Consider the following 13,997-nt stretch of genomic DNA (forward strand, 5'->3'; position numbering starts at 1 on the left):
TGTACATCGTCTCATTAAGGGATTTTGGTTCTCTTCGAGTCGCCACTAGAAGCCTCTGATCAACCACCGCAAAACTTGGGATTGTCCCGGAGAAGCAACTAGATATCTAGGACCACTAGCACAATATCCACCACTAGTGTGACTCTTTGCTTCCAATAATCTATGGCTTTGTTTAAGGTTTAGGCAGCAAAAGTCTAAAATAATGTTTTACTCCAGATCTCTCAATTTTATTATATCTCTGCACTATTTATTGTTGTTTATAAAATTATAAAAAAATCATAGGATCAATGATATTAACTTTTAAATTTATTTTTATACCTTTTAAAAGCTTATTTTCAAAAATTACAAACTTTAAAACCGCATTACACATCAAAAGTTAGAAAAGGAAGATAATAAGCAAAAATATGATGAGCAATTTTGATGTGAGATGCGCAATATATGAGAAATAAAAAGGTAAGTTTGACTAGTTTGAGGAGGCAAGTGGGAGCCCATATGCTGCGTATAAGGGAGGCAAATCAAATGTGATGCTTACATTTGAGATATAATCGTAACGCAATCTACCACTATGCAAATGGGAAGATAAGATTTCCTTTTTCTTTTTGCTGTTTGCACCCAATACACAACTAATATTTGTGTGCATCACTTTATATTTATTTAGTAACCATCAACTTATAGTTCCAAAACCAAATTTTAGAAACCCACAACTCGAATTCAACTTTGAGAATGAGTGAAGAATATAATACTAGAAGATTAGAATTATTAAAAAATTGTGTTAAATGAACTAAGTGGAAAGAAAATAAAATACTAGAATAAATAAGGAAAATGAAAAAAGAATAAAGTAAGAAAGACTAGATGTGTTCCTTTTTATTAAAAAAAATAACTCTATTATAGTGGAAAAAAAAAAAAGAAATAAGTATGACTCAACTACATAGAAACATGGAGATTGAAGAGAGTGAGGTAGAATGTTAGGTGTGAATTTGTGATGAAAAATGTGACACAATTTTGGTCTAGGTGTGGTGTGTGGGTGTAGGTAAGGCTTATTAATTGATACGTTAAATTGTGTAATGCAGAGACAAGAAGGGTCCACATAATTCAATATGTCCAAACAGAATTTCATGTGCCACGAGCAACTACTACTACTTGTGCCTCGGCCTTCGTCTCTTCTTTAAGGTTATCTCGGAATATTGTTAATAAAAAATGAATTCTGCTTCTTAAAGGGGTTGTTTGGTTGACAAAATTATATTTATGATTGAATACATATCATATTTGATTTATAAGATTGAATTCCACAAACTTTAATTCTAGATGAATAATCTTAAAATAATTAATCATAGCCACACTTTCCAACTAAAATAATCCCACAATTTAATTCTAGATGGATAGCCATATATGATAATGATTCATAGTAACCCGACGACACTAAGCACACAAAACACATTGCGCACAACGCACAAACACACATACAAAACGTACACGCAAATACACACACCATATGACACTTCACACAAAATATACATAACACGTGAACATTGCACACACAAACACACACAATTGAGAGTATATACAGTAATAGTGAAGAAATAATTATATAGTGCAAATATATATAGATATATAAATTTATATAACTGAACAAGGAATAATATAACTTCAAATTTGATTTCATAAAATTATAATTCCAAATTCATTGTATCATACACATAATATGAGATATGTACAAGGAAATTAATGTTGAATTATTTGAGGTGGTTATGACATAGTAGAAGGAGTAGTAAATTAGTGAGAACTTATGTAATACGACATTCCTATAAACAGTGGTTGCACATATTGAATATGATGTTGTATGTGTCGGGACGAAAAGCAGACAGCATATTTGCATACACACTGTTTATGGGAGTGAAAAAGGGAGAATTGCAAAGTAATATTCTTTCAATGAAATAGCAAACTATTTTGCTTTATTATTCATCAGTCACATTACAAATTTACATATAGCTGTTTTGATTGCAACTTTTATCTGCTTTTGAACAAAGCCATTAAAAGAGGTCTCATTATCTGCCATTATTATTTCGCATAACAATTTGGAATCTGCAGCTCTGACTAATTCACATACATGTCGACACATATATATATGTATGAACTATTATTATCCCTGCCCATGTATATATATATACTTGCACTTACGTGCACGCTTGTTTTTTTTTTCTTTTATATATATGGCACTGAATTTAATGCATAGGAGCATTACATAATAAGAGATGCCAATCAGATCACACCAGTGAATTTCATGCCAATCATATTCAAATGGTGGATTAAACCGGTCGTGATTTTATGAGGTATATATATTCAACCATAAACATAAAGGTCCAGATTTCATGTTAGCCACGTATGCTAATCGGGATGCTATCGATAAAATTAACATTGTGTTCAATCCAATAATAAAATGATAAAAATTAGTCATATTTATAGTGTAAAACATAATTTTTTATGTTTAAACTTAAACGACATATTCTAAAATACTTGTTATAGTGTTTGAATTTATTAATTTATTTATTTTTCATTATATTAATAAAAATTTAATATTGTGTACTTATATTGAATATAAAATTAAACATTATTTTTATAGTTATTTCTATTATAAAAATCATGAAGTCAGTGTTGAATTAGGTGTTAAACAAGAAATAATAGACAATAGTTGCATTAAGGTCTAATTCATTTGGCTACCTATATTCAGGCTGTGCGTTAATCTGATGTACACTGAGATTGTAATTTTAGCGAATTAAAAATTTCGAACACTACCACTGTAAATTTAGAGAACTATTGAGATCAGCTTTGAGTTGCATTGTGAGTAAGGAAATAAGGAGTAGTACTTTATATTTTTGGCTCCTAACAACTAGTACTACTATAGTGTTTTTCAATTCTCAGCTAGGTTTGGCCCCACGATAAGAAATTCATGGACAATTTTGCTTATTTTTGTTGCACGTATAGATTAATACTACTAGTATTTAATACTATCGAAAATTCGTAATCAAATTCTCGTTGACGTGATATATCAATATATCTTTTTGTGATTACATTTTCGATTATGAAGCCAATTAATTTTTGGTGCTCATTCTTTCAAACAAGTGATTTTATTTTCTTAATTTCGCAATATTATGCTTTAAAAGGAGATAAATAGTTAACAACAACGATTAATCATCTAATATACAATTATGGATTCATCGTTTCCTCCAAACTAGCGGTGATTAAAATTAGTAGAAGATTCCTTATTTCCTTACTCACAAAGTACTTTATTGCTTTGAGTTGATATGCATGCAGGGTTTGCTATGGAAAATATATTCTCTTTATAATCTATATCACGTGTATGTGTTTCAATAAAAATAAATTAATCATGCATTAAACAGCTTTGTATGATACTATTAAGAGTAAAGAATATTTATCTATATTTCTTTTCTTTTCTTTTTTAATGCAAAGCCAATTTCCATAGTTCAGAATCAGTTCTGAATTATGGTAGTTTTACAGTCACTTATAATTCATATACATTCCTCAAACAACAAGGATTTATGAAATGCAAGTTGCACGAAATATTATAAAATTTGGTCATGGTCAGTCACACAACTTTGAAAATCAATGAGAAAAAATTATGAGATTTAATATTGTTCACAATTATCCCATGGTGAAAATTTTCAATCGTCTATGTGTATGAAATTGTTAATGTGATGCATATATACGTGTTTTAAATTAATTGTGTGATGCCCTGAGTAGTGTGAACGTGTAGTGAACAATGTCATTTGTATTTATGAAATAATAATTGAAAATTGGGAAAACCCAACGTCCCAATCCCCTAGTCGGTTGCCAACTCCGATGAAGAAGTGGTGGTTGGAATCACGCTTTTCCGGTTGGAATAGGGCAAACAAAAGCAATCCGTTACTTATGCAACTTCATGGTTGAAATTCACCTTCTAGCTACCGCCTCCCTATGAGAGACTTACAAACAATGTTAAAATTCATGATTTTTCTTGTCGATTTTTGAAAGTGATCCAAATTTAACCGAATTCATGATTTTTTGACTATCTGCTATTATTAATTAAATATTCTGATGAGAAACTCTCTAAGTTTCCTTTTATGATTAAAGATCCTTGGAACTAAAAAAGTACTCCATCAAGAAGAAATAATAAAAAAAATAGGCCATAGATACTCATGATTTCATGACCCTCACCCAATATTAATAAATGCTTTTGAAATAGTACATAATAGGGATAAAATTCACGAGATGTGAAAAGTGAAGGACTTTTATAATTTATTGAAATACTATTGTTTAAAATAAAAGAAAAAAGGTTTGTTGAAGAGCTGAAAAGGGGAATGTATATAAACCTCCAAATTCCTAACTAACTTTGCTCATGCCTTTCTCACACTAAATGAGTGAATATAAATGAGCAAACCAACGCATCTACCACACACGCATCTCTCAAGTTTTTTCTTCTCAAATTTCTTCATCGATCCACCTAGCTTCGTGAGAACTGGAGGATTCCAAAGGGATCGCATTGATCCGATGATTTTTTTTCTTTATCTACAGATCGATGCGATCCTTTCGGAATTCTCCATTAATTCCTACTACTTCTCTCACCTCAACAGGTAATAAATCTTACTTTTTTTCCGATTTGATTCTGTTTCTTATCGCGGTGATGATTGATGGATCAGTTAATCGGTCGAATTTATGTTTCTGTTGTTTTTGGTTCTTACTTTTCCCCTTTTCTCGTGTTTGCTTCTGCGTGTATGGCAAATTTGTAGGTATAACAAATTAAATAAGCAGATTAATTATCTGCTTATTTTTGGATTTAAATCGTTACTTTATGTAGAATTGATTAGATTCATCCTCTATAATTTAGGTATGTGAAATCGATGAATTGTTTGAAGGCATTATTTTAAGATCTTTCTGGAATATTTCTGTGAAATCCATATTTTCACTTCAAAATTATTCAGCAAAAGTTGTTTATGTGAGCTGTTTCATTAAATAAGTACCTGGTGAATATACAAGTTTTATTACAGAAAATAATGATACAAAATATGGCAAATTAATGTAAAGAATGGGGTATGTGGTAAATTAATTAATGTGCGTGTTCACTGAAGATTTTAATTAGCAAGTGTGCATGGTAGTTAGACACGCTGCAAATTAAATATATGATCATATTTATGTACATGTGTGTGTGTTTGAATTTTGATGCGAAGTTAATTGAGATATATAGTGGTAGGGCAGATGAATTAGATGTGATGGAAGTGGTCCGTGTGTGTTTCCAGTATAAGTGGAAGCTAGATCCTTAACTTTCTGCTCTCAAATTATTTTCTTTTCTTTTTTTGTTCATTGTCAATTACTACTACTTAATTCTGTAACACATTTTCTTAACTTTTATTCTAAGCATGTTAAGTTAGTAAACAAGATCTCATTCAACACTGCTTTTTTGTTGAGGTAGGAAACTAACTAATTGGGTTGAGAATTGGTGTATCCAGTTAGAACTCTTCGATCATTCGAATTGCAACTTCAAATGTTCGATGATATAATCAATAGCGCGTCAAAAATATACAAACATAATCTTCAGGGGCACGGGTTAATCTGGTGACGGAGTAGAATAATTACTTATATCGTTATTGACAAGATGCAATCATCACTGTAAGCAGCATCTCTTTGAGGCATTTGCATATCATCAAATTTTGCGTATTTTTAGTATCTGCTTACCCACTGGGACGAAGTCAGGAAATTATAGTCGGAGAGTCAAATATTAACATGTAAATAAATAAACAGTATTAAATATAACAAATTTATATTAATGGTAAAGGTGTAAGATGGTGTGTTTCTAAGAGGAGGGGCAAATAAATTCTTTTCTCTTTAAATGTAGGGAGACAAATAGTATGAATTTACATATATTAAGATTAACGACAAAATTGTTTGGAGATACGAAATTCTCAACCATCTGAACATACGAGCTGAGTGTGTGGTAGTACAGTCCACATGCGAAGAGAGCATCAATTAGAGCGGTGCAAAGGTAGACATTTCAGTTGCCTTGTTCGTCAGAAAACCTCGATTGCATAATCAATAGAGGGAAATGGAGGCAACAAGCTAATAATGAAAATGGGCCTACATCAAAATATGTACCTGGTTTCATTCGAGTGTCACCGGATTAACAAGAGTTCAAAGGGAGGTGCAATTCCACTTCCTAAAAATCCTGGAGATTGGCGGGTGTTGCAAATCAAATATTCATCTTTTATCCCTACAAACTTTATTGGTGTTATGCATATTTGGACTCAATTTAACACAATATCTCCACTGCATGGTATGGAAAGGTGGCATTGGAACGAAGTTGGGAGTCAAGGACAAAGTTTGAAAGCAGTTTCACTTCCACTCGACCAGAGTGGAATTGTGGCGAGAACTCACTCGACTAGAGTGGATAATCACATTCCAAGTGGGAAAGTTCCACCGCCGACCGAGTGGAATTGTGTCCATAATCCACTCGACCTGGGTGGTGTTGCGCTCAACTCTAGATTGACAATATTTTTAAATCATTTTTAAGTGGTAGTTTTAGGCTCATTTTTTAACATCCAAGAAGGTCTGATACTAGGGGTGGGGAAAATACTGAAATACCGTAATACCAGTCTTATTATATCGAAAAAAACCGAAAATATTGAATTTTTGGTTTATCGTGATTTTAGGTAAGACATGATATATCGAAATATTTCGATAAGATAATAGAGTGAATTTTCATATGTCGTGGTTTATCAAAATTCGGTATCTAATGTATATTAAGCTATATACTGTGATTACAGTTAAAATACAACTAAGATATTTATTGGTGGACGGATGAAACTGAAAGAAAGAGACGATTATTGATGGATGGGGAGTATTATTTTCGAAAATCCAAATATTGAGAGATACACCATTCTCTCTTTCTTTCTTTCCGTCAGCCTCTCTTAGTTTATAGAGCCGATGTTTTTATTAAAATTTTATGATGTGTTTTAAAAGATTTCATCAACAGATTAACATAATTAATTAAATTTCTCGCCAAAAGCACTTTGATGTTGTAACTCATCTCAAAATTCTCTCTTTATATTCAACATATATAGCTAAATTTTAAGTGTTAAATATTTATTAATTTAAAAGCTCTAAAATTTCACGATCAGTGGAAGAGATGGTATATGTTTTGGGCTAACCACACACAATTCTAATTTTACAAGCCCCCCAACAAATTGTCAGACACAAAAGAAAAATTTGTTTATCACTAATTTTTTCATGTTTTGGGCTTAACCACAACCAGGCCCTGATTTTCTCCATCCTTCAAAATCAAAATCAAAATCAAAATCAAAATCAATACTCAGCGGCGGTTTAGAGTCGCCGCGTCTTGTCAGCGGCGGTTTAGACTGAAAGAGGATTTAAACTTGGTGAAAAAGCAGCAGCCACCACTGCTATTCGGATTCCTGCCTCTCTTCTCCGCCCTCAACCGCCTGTAATCACGCAGTGATGGTGTCGCAGCACGGTATTTTACTCGCTGCCCATGTCATCTCCTCCTTCTACGGTGATTTGTGCTCTGTAATTCCCTCTCTTCTTAATTTTCTCACCTATTTTGTTATTCTGCTTTTAATGTTTAGCAATTAAATACAAATCTGTTTTATGTGCAGAAAGTATGCGAGTGTTTGCTCCGCAAAGGAACCCTAAAGCTAGATGAAATTGGCAAGGCCACACAGCTCTCTAGAGAAAATGTTTTCAATTGTTTACGGGTTTTGATACACCAAAACTGCGTTCAAGCCTTCCAACTAGAGCAAGAAGGTGAATCATTGCTGCATAAATTTCATTAAATTTCTGTTTGTGTTGCTGATACAATCTTGCATTTCGATTCAAGTTGGTTGTTTTTTGAAGTTGGGTATTTTATTCAAGAGGCCTGTTTATTTATACAACATTGATAAGAAAAAAATAAGTTTATCTATTAAAGATTGTGTGGAAAGTGTTTATTCAGTGATTGCTACTAATTTATTAGTGAAGATTGTTTAAAGCATGTAGCCCATATAAGTGGTTTCTCTTTTTGCGACTGTAGGTGTTACGGCACAGAAATCCACCCACTATATGGTGTTATTCGACAACATTATGCATAAATTAAGGGCCCCAAAATTTATGCAAATTGTATCAGAGGAGCTTGGTGAAGATGTGAGTTCTTTTTTCATGGTATTTTTTTTTGTTCTGTTTACTGGCATTTGAGTTTATTCTTTGATATGTGGTAACTGATGTTGAGGTTGATTGCTCATCTCGTTATTTTACAGTGTCGAGGAATACTTCTTGGGTTGATTCAACACGGGAGGCTTTCCTTTGATCAAATTATTGATAGAGAAAAACAGAAAACAGGTATTGATAATCAATTGTAACTTTTGCTACATGATGCAACACTTTTCTGGTAAAACTAGTCAAAATTGAAACATACTTTATAGAATATAGACCAAGTTCTTCAATTTAATAGTCGTTTTTTCTTCATTATAATTCAATATCCAAGTAATTACAATGAAATTCTTACCAATATAATGATAATCGTCATTATGGTCATCATCTGATATTCTGATGCATGATAAAAGTACGAAGCTGTTAAGGCCTCGAAAAGTTCTGAAGAGACTATTTCAATCAGCTCCAAGTTAGAACCTTTAGTCATTCAATGGTTACCTGAAGTGTTTTTTTTATTCTCTCATCAAAACCCAGTTAACTAATAGTAATTTCTATTTGGGACTATATTATTTGGTGAAACACCTTGCTTTGCATTTGAAAACTCTTCACTCCTGCAGGTAGTTCTGACAATCAGGTTGTGCATGATAGCTTCAGGAGACTTTTGAGTGCCCGGTTTATAGAGCGCTGCCCTTTGCCTGGGCCACTCCTTACTCCACCTACTGATGAGGCTCCTGCCAAGAAGCGAGGTGCCAAGTCAGGAGAGGTACCCATTTGAACATAGCAGTATATTCTATGTTTCAAGAGACCTTCTGCTAATTTCCTTTAAATATCTGCCTGCACAATATATTTTTGGATGGTGTGTATATTGTGCAGTTCTTTGCTTCCATTCATCATAAAGTTTATTTGTCTTGTATGGGCATTTACCTTCAATTGTTTGAGGGTATAAACTTTCATAAACAACATGCATTATATCTATATGTTGACAATTCCTTTGTGCTGATGCCTGCTTCATGTATTAATATATTTTTAGGAATTAATAGGATTGATGAGAGTTGTAGTTTCTTGGATTATATCTATTCTCTTTTGTTTAAAAATATAAATATATGAAGAAAATGGATCCTTTTCTCTTTTTGTCTGCGGGATGGGGGCAGGGTTCTTGATTATCGAGGTAGATGACTGTATGTAGAAACTGGAAACTCTCACTTGTTTGTCACTAGCTAACCTGTTCATGTGGTCCTGCATCATCTGCTGATATTTATGCAAACGATCTACTTTAGTAGAACTGACCATTCACTTAACAGATCACAGAAAGGAAGACCATAGAGCAGCTTGCTTTGGAAGCTGCTGCTTTATCGGAATCGATACGATTTTCAATGGACACGGGTGATATTTCTGAGGAGAAGGGCGAGGAAAGTACTAATATCCCAAAAGTGGGCCAGAAGGTTCGAGTAGCATTTCTTTTGAAGTATCTTTCAGCACAATATTTGAAATGATTGACTTATTATTTGAGATTATTGACTTGTTATTTTTGTATTCATTTTGACTAATAGCGCAAGAATATTGTTATGGACTCTGATGACGAATTAGCGGATGTAAATAGAAAGATAGAAGTCCTTTGGCGTGTTAATTTTGAAGAATTTCTGTGGCGCCTGATACATAAGGTTCGTTATTATAATTATTTCTTATTTCTAATTGGTTGCCAGAAGAAATAAGTTTGATGTCACTTGCTGTGTTTATTTACATAAAAAGCTTCTGTATGAGATTCTTATGTATTTCTTCGATGCAGGCTTGTATTTCACATGTGAAAACAAGTATTAACAATGAAGCAAGCATTGTGTTGAGTGCAGCTTTGGATTTAATTGGACAATCAGAGACTCGAATGAATGCTGAAAACTCTCGTAAGGACATTTCTTTTCTATACATACCTGGATTGAATTCTAAGGTTATGTTGTAGGACTTCGTCACTCTCCATTACTAAAATGGAACAAATATCTTTGGAATCAAATCCATCATTCAAGTAATTCAATGGCTTTAGTTAGTGGCTTATGTTGTATGTGGTGTACTGGTGTTTTAGTTCATTCTACAAATTCACAAATTTGATGGCAAGGAAGAAGACAAGCTTACTATTAAGACATAGCATGTGGATTGCCTAACTTCTTAAGAACAGGGAGCGATCTATAGTGATTTGTCAAGAACTTCAAGGCATGTATGGTTCAACAAGAACAATTTATGCCAATGAAATAAGAAAGCAGTGAACAATTTGATCATGACAGCCTTGTAGTTAAGAATTAAGACTGGCTTGCCTCACATACCCTTTATATGTGCATTTGTCAATTTGGTATGAACGGCGCTAAAAACACCAATAAATAGTAGTTGTCTTATTGTTGGTTTGCTTTGAAGTCATTTGATTGTTACTATTCCAAAATTATTATGTATTTTAGATTTATCCACTCCTTAGTTTTCTGTCTCATATTTAGTTGATTAGTAGAGACACCTGAACAACTTAGAATTAAGAAACATATTCATGATGGCACTTGAAGGGATTTGTGTACCATTCACAGACATTGTTAAATGATCAATTGTGCCCTGGTTTATCAACATTTATCTGATCTGACTTGTGGTATTATTTCCAGCCGATCTGTCTATAAACGATATATATGAAGAAGTGATTAAAAAAGATGGTGGTGTTGGCATGGATCTTGACCGTGTCCAAACTTCACTCGAACAACTTGGTTGTGAAACCCTTGCAACTGATATGGAAAGCTATAGCATTGGTACTTTCATCCTCTTCTTGCCTTTTATCTTAATGCAACCTTTATCAACCAAGCCACCATCCATCTATTGAGTTCTAACACATACCTTTGCTATTTGTCTCTCTACAGATATAAAGAGCTTCATTCAAATGGCTCAAAATCAAGAAGTTTGTTTTTTTGTTCCTTCAGTCTCTATTGGTCTCTGTTATGTTTATTTATCTCAACATCTTATGCAATGGCATTCTAATTAGGTGGAGTCAATGATTTTGAAAAGGTATGGGAAGGAAGCCTACAAGATATTTAGGCTACTGTCAAGGGCTGGTCGCCTCGTTGAGACGGACAAGGTAACTTTAGCAATTTGATAATCTTAAGAAATAAGTATGTTGTTTCCCTTCCTTCCTCCCAGAAGTGAAACATATTTTTAAGAGGTTACTAGTTTAGTTTACATAAGATCACATAAAATGAATTATTTCAGGAATCATTGCAAATTGTACTTAATTCAATTCAAGGTGGAATCATCACAGTAACTAGTTCGTATCTTATGCTTTAGATTTCAGATATTACATTTGTTGAGAAGAAAGAGACCACCAAGATACTCTTCCAACTCTGGAAAGATGGATATTTACACATGGAGGTATTTTCTATTGCATTATCGTAGTTCCAAGAAGAATTGTGTCTGGGTGGGGGTCCAGCCCTATTTATATTGATACGAAAATCTAATATTTGTGCAATGTTATCAATCATGCTGTGCAAAAGATAACATGCACATTGAATCAATATGTGAAGTATACATTCAAGTCCCCGCTGATACGCTTTTCCTCGAGAATTTAAGTGACTGAAAGAAAACTTTATTTTCAGAGTATGACTGCGGCTAGGCCACCATCATTTCATCTGTGGAAAGTGGATCAGAAACGTTTCCGGGAAAAATTTCTTGATGAAATGTACCATGCTGTTCTAAATTTGAAACTTAGAATTGCACACGAGCAAGACCAGAGAAAAGAGGTATGCTTTAGATAGTTACGATGCATATATATGAAGGAATGAACAGTAATAGATTTACTACATCATTGTGATTTGTGAATCAACAATAACATATCTATTTTGTTGAGAGGAAAACCTCACTGTTGGCACTGTGAATGTGTTTATAGAAGATCGGTCTCAATGATTTAAGTGATGTGCTCCAGGTTCTTCAAATACCTAAGGATAAGCTTGTTGGGGAACTGAGGAATAAAGTTATGGTGTACAAAATAGTCAGGGCTACCTTGGAGCGTTCGTTGATGGATCTAGATGATGCAGTGGTGCTGTTTCATCATTTCTGAGGGTTCGAGATTCCCTTCAATTAGATTTTCAGTGATAACTGTCTGCTTTTCTCAGGCTCTCGATGAATTAGACAGAAAGATGAAGCAATAAGAGGGCAGCAAAGGAGGTGCCCTGGTGAAAATATATGTTCATTTTTTATTACTTCTATCATTTTGTAGTGCTTTCAATTCTAGATATACATCAGTTTCTGTGTTGACGTTATTAGTTTTCGGGGTAGGATATTGATAAGACAATCTTACGCAGGTTTGTTGATGCTAGTGTTCATATTAATTTAGGATATCATCTCGTTTTACAATGCTAATAGTTTCTTGGTTTGATGTTGGACATGTATCCTGCAACTTGGTAAACGTGCTCAGAGTCTGCACAATTTCAGTTTGGAGCCATAGAGACTGGGCATAAGCCATCAATATTTTCCCTCATGGGTTGCCCCTATTAGTTTTTTATTTATTACTCCGTTGATGTCAATTATGGTCCTAAGAACATCCGCTCTAAGAGCACCCGCCGTGCCGTCGGCGCGGCACATACCTTGTCCGCCGTTGTGCTCTTGCCGACCGCACGGTCGTTATAACATCCCTTAACCTAAATCATATACCATTATTTTATATTTATATATTTATTATTTATATTATAGAGATCTTATATGGATATCATAATAAGTAATATTTATATATTGAGAGAAATCAATATGATCAATTATTTAAGATTTAGATACTTAAATATTTACAAATAAAAATAATATATAATGTGCATATGTATTAGCTAATTAACGTATGTACATGTGTAATGCACGTGAGTGTGTGCATGGAAGTTTTTATGTGTATGAAAAAATATGTAATAAGATAGATTAAGTTGACATAATAAAGTTACGATGTATGCTCTTATAGTCTTATATGTATATACACGTGCGTATGCATGGGATTAAGTTAGTCATCCAAGATGGCGTTCGGCATGACTAATTATCATGAGACTATCCATCTAGGATTAAGTTGCGGGGGTCAATCTTATAAACCAAACATGATACATATTTAATCTTGAGATTTAGTCTTGCAACCGAACACCCCCAGTAGATTGTTGATATACACATGTACATCACCTAAGGACTACGTGTACACCATGTCAATTGTTTCGTTTAAATAATTTTTTATGTATCCAGAAGAGAGGAGCTAGATATATTTTACGTTTCAAAAAGATGGGAGGGGAGGAGGAAATATTCGGGAAAAAAAAGGTGATGAAGGTATCATATTATAGTTGATCGAGAGTAAGTAGGTAGAAGAAGGAAAAAAGGAAAAGATTCAATTTGGATCGTAAGGTTCGGGAGCTATAAATAAGGAATAGAAATCAATGGCTCGGTTAAATTATGTCTCATGATTAGGTGCGTATAAATCGCACTTTTAAATTTTTATGCTATATGATTGGTTGCTAAATAATTCATTGGATTAAATATTTGGATTAGATGATCGAATATGATATGAAGATATGATTGGTGCAAAACATATATTTATATACTACTATATTGGAATTATTTGATAGAGTACAATATGGATACATAGTTATGTTTTACACATGGTGTTGAAAGTACATGAATCATGTGATTAAAGATAATCTATGAGGGTCTTGCCCTGAATCTAAAATCATAATGGACATATTGGGACCTTCGGATCAATTACAGTGGGACCTACGAGTCAAATCATATTGGGACATACGAGTCAAATCATAATGGGATCTTTGGGTCAA

At 33.4% G+C, this 13,997-nt stretch overlaps 1 protein-coding gene across 2 annotated transcripts; it reads left to right on the forward strand.

Moving 5' to 3' along the window:
* Positions 1–7,251: 7,251 nt before the first annotated feature.
* Positions 7,252–12,580, forward strand: LOC125186123 (RNA polymerase III subunit RPC82 family protein). 2 transcript variants are annotated; one of them, XM_048082451.2, is made up of 14 exons: positions 7,252–7,572; positions 7,662–7,809; positions 8,075–8,202; positions 8,298–8,379; positions 8,808–8,953; positions 9,492–9,632; positions 9,741–9,851; positions 9,977–10,088; positions 10,824–10,964; positions 11,073–11,110; positions 11,195–11,287; positions 11,494–11,577; positions 11,802–11,945; positions 12,128–12,580. In XM_048082451.2, exons 1-14 carry the CDS (start codon positions 7,504–7,506, stop codon positions 12,260–12,262), a joined length of 1,572 nt encoding a protein of 523 aa, XP_047938408.1. In that variant the 5' UTR covers positions 7,252–7,503; the 3' UTR covers positions 12,263–12,580. The 2 variants fall into 2 exon arrangements, with proteins under 2 accessions (XP_047938408.1, XP_047938411.1); XM_048082454.2 differs by having other exon boundaries at positions 7,254–7,572; positions 8,075–8,184.
* The last annotated feature ends 1,417 nt before the right edge of the window (positions 12,581–13,997 follow it).

The sequence above is a fragment of the Salvia hispanica genome, chromosome 5 (genome assembly GCF_029641045.1).
Source record: "Salvia hispanica isolate PSC_SH4W2 chromosome 5, Shi_PSC_v1, whole genome shotgun sequence".
Taxonomy (NCBI): Eukaryota; Viridiplantae; Streptophyta; class Magnoliopsida; order Lamiales; family Lamiaceae; genus Salvia; species Salvia hispanica.

Coding starts and splice junctions, on each gene's coding strand:
- LOC125186123 (XM_048082451.2), top strand. CDS start 7,504: ATGGTGTCGCAGCACGGTATTTTACTCGCTGCCCATGTCATCTCCTCC. Junction 8,380..8,807: donor TAGAGAAAAACAGAAAACAG/GTATTGATAATC, acceptor TCACTCCTGCAG/GTAGTTCTGACAATCAGGTT. Junction 11,946..12,127: donor AGCAAGACCAGAGAAAAGAG/GTATGCTTTAGA, acceptor GATGTGCTCCAG/GTTCTTCAAATACCTAAGGA.